Below are 9415 nucleotides of genomic sequence, written 5' to 3'. Positions count from 1 at the left end.
TTCCTCCAGTTAACTGTGTAATATTTGATAACTGTATATACAGCTATAGTGTGTGGTTTGATTTTTATTATTCTCATCTACGAGTAAGGTCAGAGGATAACCTACAGGAATAGATTCCCTCCTTCCACTGTGTGGGTTCCAGAGATGGGCCACAGGGTGTCAGGCTTTGTAGCAGGCCCCTTTACCAGCTGTGCCATCTCTCAGACCCACCACATGCATATTTTAAGAATTGCTGACTGTTCAGTCTGTCTTCCTGTTCATCTAAATTTAGATGAGTTTCCCATTATGTCAACCAGTGCCAAGAGCAGCTAGTGTGGCTCCGTCAACAGCTAGGACCAAAGAACTAAAATTCATTTTGACATACTCATACACATGGCAAGGCCAAGGGTGTCCTGGTTGTTTGTTCCCAAGCTATAGCAGAAAACTTTCCTACCCACGACTCTCGCACTCCTAGGTCTGGACCAGTCCTAAGTGATCCAGGCTCTTTGTTGCTGCTTTCTTGGCAAAGTTTCTCCCAAAAGAGCAAAAGCAGTGAAAGGGGTGGATACAAAATTAACTGCATGCTATGGACAGAGAACTGTGGGTGTCACTGATTCTTACCGCACCCATCTCCCCTATGCTGCTCCCCACCCACCCATCCTCCCACAACACGAAGGGCATTATTTCTTGCCTTTGATTAGGCGCTCCGGTCTTGTCCCTGGCAAGGTCCACATCGCCTGTGCCAAGTGTCCAAAGACAGTGGCATCGAGAGTGGAAAGCTTGGGCCCCATGATGTACTTCTTGTCACCTGCAGCGAATGGAACAGAAAGCTCATTGGAATAATGCATTCTGTCTAATAAGACCACGAGAGCAATAAGCACATTCTCACTATACATTTGTTTAACAGTGCACCAAAACCCTTTACAGAATCAAAATGCATGCATGTCTTTTCCAAAAAAGACAATGATAACAACAACAACAAAAACCAAATATTCTGACACAACAACTCCCAAGGTAGAATCAAAGCAGGAAAGAATGCTCACATACACTTTTTGGACTTTTGGATTCTTTAAAAAAAAAGCAGAAATATTAAGAATATGTTTTTGTTTTAATCCCAGGTGTGGGATATGGGCTGCTTCAGACTGTCCATAGCAACTGACTATGATTTGCCTCATGCTCTAACAGAGGTGTAATTTTTTTCCAGCTATAGATAGTTTCTGTGATTGTGTGACATCTGGAATTCTGGGGACTTTTCAGGGGGTATATTTATGCTAGGGTCCAAGAAGAATGGTGAGATGTTGGTTGGTTGTTGTTGGTTGTTGCTAATGGTTTGTTAAGTATTTATGTGAAAAGAAACAACAAGAAGAAATTAGATATACCAACAACAAAAATCAAACTTGCCTCAAAAAGCTCAACATCCCTAATCAACAGGAAGTAGTCCAACAATATGTCGCCCCTTTCTGATCCCTGACTTTCAGGAATCTCTTTCCTTTCCTCTCTGCCCTTTTTTCTCTCTTACTTAGTGTTAGGAGGTTGTAATGGTGGAATAAAAGGGGGTGGAAGAAAGAAAAACCTACAAAGTAGCTAATGCTGGTTACAAACAAGGATGCTTCCAGAAACGCGAATAATTCATCAACAACTGGACTTGGAGAGAACCTACGTGTCTCAGCTCTAGTAATTAAAAGATGTGCTGCTTACCAATACCTGGAATTTTGCTAGAACTATCTCAAAAGTAATTTACACCAAGCATAAGGGACCTCATTGTTTATAAGACTAAATCAATATATTTGCTTAGAAACAAACAAAAAGCCCAGGCTAAGAAGTCGAAAGCAAGATTGTCAATGACACGCCTATGAACAAGGCAACTGTTTATCACAGGTGCCAGATTCCCTGGGAAGCCTCAACTACATAGATGATACAAGGTCACAGGTTTAGCCCTGGCATCAGGCCCTAGGCAAGCACATTTCAGACACCTGTTCTCGTGTCTCTGCTTAGCCAACACTAACTTAGTAAGCTTAGGCCTTGATACGTGGACTATCACATTGGACTAAGAAGAACTGCCCAAGTTGGGTTTGGATTCTGTGAAGCATAAATAGGCCCTTCTTTTTGTAGCAGACTGAGACCAAAAGGAAGCCACAACTAGTCCAAATGTAAGAACAGTTGATGATGGAGCACCCAGCCCCAGTTCATATGATACACCTGCAATATGACCCCTATACCTGAAGCTCAGGGAACATCACAGAAGAGGGGACAGAAATACCTTAAGGGCAGAGGACCAGGACTTCTGCTTTAAAATTGTACCTTCCAGACATGACAGGAAAGCTACAACCATGAAATCTCCACAGTGCAATTGACTATATACTGCCTAGACAATAACAACACCGATTAATATACCTATATGGATGGGGGAAATGTCATAGGGCCCTACTTCTAGATGAAAAGCTATAGGCAAGTAACGACTGCTGAGAAACGGAGAATTAGTCTTCCTCAGGGTGGAGCCTCCTAATCGGTCATCCAATACCAAGTGGTCAGCTCCAGAAACATACACATATAACCAAAACTAAGTGGGCTCAGCAGGTTGTATTTATATATTTACTCACATATATTTCTAAAAATAATAATTTAGAAAAAGAGGCCATAAATTGGAGAAGGAAGAGAGTGGAGGGATTTGGGAGGGGTAGGAGGGGGAAAAGGAGGTAATTATTATTCACATATGTGAAACTTTTTAATTAATTTAATAGAGAAAAAAAACTGCCCCAAGCTGGCTTCTGGGCTGTTGTCAGGTACTGTAACATAAAGGGGCAATGGGAGAATTGTATTCCCTCAGGTCACATCCTGTCACATGATTATCCATCCTGATCATTTCTAAACTTCTCAGAGATTTCCTGTCTGCAATAGGGAGATGACATTAAGAGTGCTTTTTCCTGGCACTTAGGGAAATATCTTAGTCAATAAAGCCTTTGCTTTGCAAGGATAATCACCTAAGTTCCGTTCTTATAAATCGCATAAAGGAAGCAAACGGGCAAGGCAGCATGCACTTGGTCCCTCCCTTCTGGGAGCCTTACTTGTTGACTAGCAGGCCTATCCTACTTTGTACCCGTGAGTGGGAGACCCTGTCTCATAAAAACGTGAACATTGCCTGAAGAATGACACTTGAAGTTGTTCCCTGCCTCTAGATGCCAAGCACAAATGAGCACAGTAGGAACAGAGTTGCTGTCACACAGGAAGAGTGCCTGTTCCTCCTGACTACTATGATGTTATAAAAATGTAAGGCATGGGGGCTGGAGAGATGGCTCAGAGGTTAAGAGCACTAGCTGCTCTTCCTGTGGCCCTGAGTTCAATTCCCAGCAACCATATGGTGGCTCACAACCATCTATAAAGAGATCTGGTGCCCTCTTCTGGCATGCAGGCATACATGCTGGCAGAATTCAGTATAAATAATAAATTAAAACCTTAAAAAAGAAAGAAAGAAAGCGAGCGAGCTGGGCATTGTGGCACACGCCATTAATCCCAGCACTTGGGAGGCAGAGGCAAGTGGATTGCTGTGAGTTTGAGGCCAGCCTGGTCTACAAAGTGAGTCTAGGTCAGCCAAGGCTACACAGGGAAACCCTGTCTCAAAAAACCAAAAGAAGAAGAAGAGGAGAAGGAGAAAGAAAGAGAAAAGAAAAGAAAAGAAAAGAAAAAGAATAAGTCTCCATTCTCACCTTTAAAGCTGGGCATAATGGCCTTTAATCCCAGCACTTGGTAGACGGGGACAGGTGAATCTCTGTGAGTTCAAAGCCTGCCTAGTCTACAAAGCAAGTCTAGGACAGCCAGAGCTGTTACATAGAGAAGCTCTGTCTTGAAAAACATAAAATAAAAATAAAAGTAAAGCACCAGTTTTGAGTAACTTGGTGACCACTAGTCCTTGATGACAGACTCTCCCTTTCACAAATCCATGCCTCGTCCCAGAAGAACGTCATCTCGTAAGGTCATGTCACTCCTTTTCGCAATCACTTTCAATTGTGTATTAAAGGAGTTAGGAAATAAAGTCCAAACTCACTTGGAAAATGAGGCCCATGACATTCTGCTCCCAACCCAACCTGCACTCCAGTGAAATCCCTCTCTTCCTTTACTCTGGCAACGCCACTGTTCTGTTCCCCAGCACAGGCTGCCTCCCATGGCTACACTGCACAACCTGTGTGGATTCACACTATCTAGTCAAGTCTATCCATCGTTGAGGTTCCTCACCATCTCTTACTCTGCCCAGTGATAACCGGAGACGCCAACTCATACATCCTCAGCTCAGTTTCACTTCTGTACATGTAACTCCACAGGACATAAGGCATTTAATGTCTATTAACATCATATTCCTGAGCCATGAAATGTGAACATTTGCAAGCTATTGAGAATACAGAGGTGACTTGAGCTAAACACAAAGAAAATATTTCCTAGTTCCTCCTCTCAGGACCCTTACATAGTATTTTTTCTATATTGTGTATGCTCAGGCTGTTCTCTATTTGTGGATTTTGTCCATCTAGCAGATGGAAAACTCTTTTACTTAACAAACTTTTTTTTTTTTTAAAAGATTTATTTGTTGATTATTATGTATACAGTGTTCTGCCTGCATGTACACCTGCAGGCCAGAAGAGGGCATCAGATCACATTATAGATGGCTGTGAGCCACCATGTGGTTACTGGGAATTGACTTGGGACCTTTGGAAGAGCAGTCACTGTGCACTTAACCTCTGTGCCTTTAACAAACTCTTGCAATGTGCTTTCATTTTCCTGACATGCTCATATCAAAGAAGCTTCCTTGAGTTGCAAATTGACATCAGTGCATAGGCCAAGTAAGAGGGGGAACTTCTAGAGGAAGCAGCACAAGGAAACAAGGCAGTAAAGGTGAACGAACTGGGAGATATTTTTTAAGTTATGTCTACTGCCAGGCATGGGTGTACATGCCTTGAATCCTGTATTCTGAAGAAGGCATAGGCAAGAAGAATCTTTGAAAGTTTGAGATCTACATAGAGGGAAAGGGCAGGGAACAGAGATAGAGAGACACAGACACACACACACACACACACAGAATGTCTACTATGAGAGGATGTCCCTATTCTATAGGAACCAAGGAATACCCTATGCTAGGACAATCTGTTGAGCCTAGTCAAATTATCTTTTCTGATGAAGAAAACCAAGTTATCCTTATTAGAGGCCTTGGTGCTTCTCATTGTCAACCAATCTTCATCATCTCAGTCTTGCCTCAGAATCTAAGCCAATTTCCCAAATAGAGAAAAATAGTGATAAACTACCCAGACCAAAAAATAACACATACAGTGGGCATCATTCAATCTTAAAACTGTTACTTCTCTGTTTTCTAACTAAAAAAAAAAAAGCTCTATTTGTGTGTGTACATGTGTCACATGTGTCACAGTAGGTATGCAGAGGTCAGAGTGCCAGTCTTCACCTTTCTACCATGCATCGCTTGTTTCCCCCTGGGTACGCCAGGCTATGTGACCTACAAACTTCCAAGGATTCTGCTGTTTCTGCCTACCAGCTCACTGTAGGAGCACAGACATTAAAGACGCACATGACAATATCTGGCTTTATGTGAGCTCTAGGGAATGGAATACAGGTTCCCACTTGTGTGGCAAGTGCTTACGCACTAAGTTGTCTCCCTAGCCCTGTTATTTTTTGACTGTGCATCTTGCTTTCTCCATGCCTCAGCCACTACTGTATTGGCATGGTAAATGCAGATGGCTGAGGGCCCCTTCTCAGGGATTTCATGTCATTCTACTAGGGCAGGGGACATCAGCAGACGACCCAAAAAATCCCTCCTAGTGGATGGTGTCAGGGTTCCACTGAGTCATGGCCAAACCCAGGCCAGGCCAAATGGCTTCAAATCACCTACAAAGCCTCCTGTTGTTTCAGCACATTTTTGAGTAATAATGTTTTGAGTGACTTTTATACATCCTAAAACTCAAGAAGCACTGAAGGCAAAAATCAAGAAGCACTGAGATTTGAGAGCTGTGACATTAAATTTGAGAATGCTTACTACAAGTTAGGAATAGAATTCAGTGGGATACAGCTCAGAGCTCATGCTTGGCATGCACGAGGCCCAGAGTACCTGATCCCCAGCAACCAAAAACAGCAGAAACACACTGATTTAGGTCCTTGGGTGAGGAGTTTCTCGTTCAGTAGGTGCATAGCGTGGCCTGTCCCTACTAATTCTAACAAGATTCCAGGTTAATGTGCATAACTCCAGTTCAAGGGATGAGACTCTGAAAACCCCTAGTCCGGTTACTCATTAGGTAATCTCATGGGCCATCTTGTGGTCTTACTTAGGTATACATCCTGTCTGTTCAAATTCTCAAAAGCCATTTGAGATTTAGGAACCCTCTTTTCTACTTTTCTATTTGCTAACCATCCCAACAGAAGCCTTCGATTATGATGATTCTACACTTAATCACTTTCACTCCCTGTCCTTTCTTAGAATGGAGAGGTTAAAAAGCATAATGCAGAAGCATTATAAAAGGCCAGGAGGTGCCACCCTACAGAAGGAATCGTTTTGTATTCATCACTAATAACCAATGCAAGTAACTGTTTCCAGAAAGAACTGACTCAGCATCCCTCCTGGTACAAAAACTCCTTTTCTAACATCTCTACGAGGTCTGTCCCGACTGCACCGAGGACTTCTACCTTCGTGGTGGGCTCATCAGACCCTTCTGTAGTTCTTAAATATAAGATAAGACACATCTCTTCATAGCTCTCTGTTCTTCCTTTTGGAACCACACGGAGAACACATAGCCCATGCATGGTCTCACAGTGCCTGTACCTATCTTCACGAACATTCCTAAGGGACAACTGGTCACCTGCTTTCCCACAGAACTATGGGATGGCACACCACAAGGTTTCCTCAGAGCACCAGAAAGAGCATGTCCCTCCTCACTTAGTAACTACCTCCCCAGTTTCAATTAGACACTCTCATCACATCTCTGTGATGAGTTTCCAGACTATTCATTCCGGAAATACATAGCTATTCCAGAAAATAGAGTTTCAAAGCAGGAATATTTTCAAATATTCATTTTTATCAATAGGTGGTGAAGAAGAATGATATCTTTTGCCCTCGGAGTTCCCCGTACTTGACACTAATAATTTACAAGCAGACAGTTCCAGTGAAGTGACGGTGGATGCCATACGTGTTTCATATTGTCTGTCTGTCTGTCTGTCTGTCTGTCTGTCTGTCTGCTTCTCTTTCTCTCTCCTCCTCTCTCTCCTCTCCTCCTCCTCTCTCCCTCTCTCCTCTCTCTCTCTCCTCTTTCCTCCTCTCCTCTCTCTCTCTCTCTCTCTCTCTCTCTTGCCTTGAGTTAACTGGGAATTCAAGCAAAGTTAAGAATCAAATATTTTGAATGCTACCCCCAAGGAAAGCACAGAGCGTCAGGGTAATCTTGGAGTCATCCACCCAGAAAACACATGCTTTCCAGTGCTTATGCTTCTGAGTCTCCCAGAAGATAACACCGTCAGAAAATATCACCTGTTTTCTGCTCTCCCTTAAACTCCTGATCAAAGCACTCTCTGTTTGAAATAATGTACACAGCAGCCTTTCTTTGTGATTACAGCAAGCTCCAAACTCAAAGCACAGTTCTTCCTGCAATAAGGAGCTACCCTCTCAGATGAGGCCATCACACACTGCTTGGGTAAGTCTCACAAATACAGTCGTCAACTTTGACAAATCTCTAACTAGTCGCATTCACAAGCTCAAAACCTGGGAAAGACAAAGGTGGGTGAGGATGCAGACCAGAAGGCTCTGGGTAAGTTAATGCCTTGTTAATTAACGCCTTGCCATTACACTAGAGAGAGTATTCCTAGACAGCCCTCTAATTTTCTATATAAAATTTCCACATCATCCTCACTCGCCACTAACACCAGTCACCCTTTCTCTTCCTCTCGGTGTTTCCTTCACTGTTATCCTACCTCTTGAACTTTCCTGAGAATGAGGCAGGAAGCGCATGAGCTTCCCTACTATGACAAATGGGTTTTTTCCGTCTCTACTTATTTAATGTGTCTGAGCACCTTCTGGACTCCGTATGCCCAAAGCATCCATAAGCATATTGTAAACCTAGGAAATGTGGGTGTAGGGTTGCACCCTTGCAGAAAAACCTGACCGGTGGAAATGCTGGATGATGAAAGCATTCCTCGGGAGGAGCAAAAGCGCCCCACCCCCACCCCGGCTCACTTCTTGCATGCAGTTCAACATCCCTGAACAGCAGTTCCTCCATCTTAAAGTCAACAGCTCGCATCTGGAACAAAGACACCTGTGGTTCTAATTCACTACTAATCAGACAACCGTTTGTTTCTCTATTGCCACATTGTTTCTGGCTCTGAGGATGCCTCTGGCTGCAATGGTGAGCTGTGGAAGCTATAAAAGTTAAATGAGGGGGCTGGAAATGATGGGTTTCTAGATAAGAACAATTGCTGCCATGTGTGGCAACCAGAGTGTGATCTCTGCAACCCCTCCCCTCTGTGTCTCTCTCTCCTCTTCTCTCTCTCTCTCTCTCTCTCTCTCTCTCTCTCTCTCTCTCTCTCTCTCTCTCTCTCTCTCTCTCTCATATACACACACACATATACACACACACACAAATAAATGTACAAAAAAAGTTAAGTAATTATGAGTCAGGCGTCCCTCCCCAGTTTTGAATTCTCAAATACACTCCTGAAGCTAAAGACTATTTGACAACCTCCAAATTTAGCCTAATGATATAATCTATTTCCCAGAACTCAATGTCATGTTGAAATTTTGTTTCCAAATCTTCTACAAGAAGCAAGCCTTTCTATTAAGTAACAGACTGATGAATGGCTTCCAGTTTGAGCATCAGGGCCACAAGTCAGCTTCACAAGCAGACAGACCTCATGCTCCGGGACAGTTCCTCAATTGCGGACCCCATGTGTCACCTTAGATGGGATCGAAAATCTTCAGTCAGGTTCAGCTTATGTGCCAGCAGGCAACCTGGTAAATACCTTTAACAACCAGCACTCACTAGAGTAGTGAGCCATCTTCAGATCAAACCCATGAGCACAGGGCCCTGAAGAGGAAGGACATATACACAGGTATGGGGACCATCCTCTACTTTGTGGTTTTGAGACAGGGTATCTCATAGAGAATCGGGATTCACTGATTAGGATAGCTTGGCTGATGGAGTGAGCTCCAGGGCTCTCCCCTCTGCACCCAGCTTTTTACATGAGTTCTGGGCATGAAACTCAAGCCCTCGTGCTTGCATGGGAAGCACTTAAGCAGGGAAGCTATCTCCCCAGGTCCCGCCTTGTCTTTAAACACAGTGTCCTATGCTGTCTCAGTTCTCTGGGCACCGCGCTGAAAACTCTGTACGAGGTTTCTTGCCAAGCGCAGTACTGAGCCTGTAACTCCCTCTTGGCCTTCATCATTGCCTACCCAATGCTCCTC

The 9415-nt window shown here is 43.5% G+C and overlaps 1 protein-coding gene across 1 annotated transcript in view; it reads right to left on the bottom strand.

Annotated features, from left to right (window-relative positions):
• Positions 1–9415, bottom strand: part of Faxc (failed axon connections homolog, metaxin like GST domain containing) — a 53989-nt gene that overhangs the window by 9938 nt on the left and 34636 nt on the right. The window contains exon 5 of the mRNA XM_051160726.1: positions 671–787. Coding sequence (XP_051016683.1) covers positions 671–787 — 117 coding nt within the window. The remainder of the gene's footprint in view (positions 1–670; positions 788–9415) is intronic.

The sequence above is a fragment of the Acomys russatus genome, chromosome 2 (genome assembly GCF_903995435.1).
Source record: "Acomys russatus chromosome 2, mAcoRus1.1, whole genome shotgun sequence".
NCBI lineage: Eukaryota > Metazoa > Chordata > Mammalia > Rodentia > Muridae > Acomys > Acomys russatus.
This window is presented reverse-complemented; position numbering and strand designations above follow the sequence as displayed.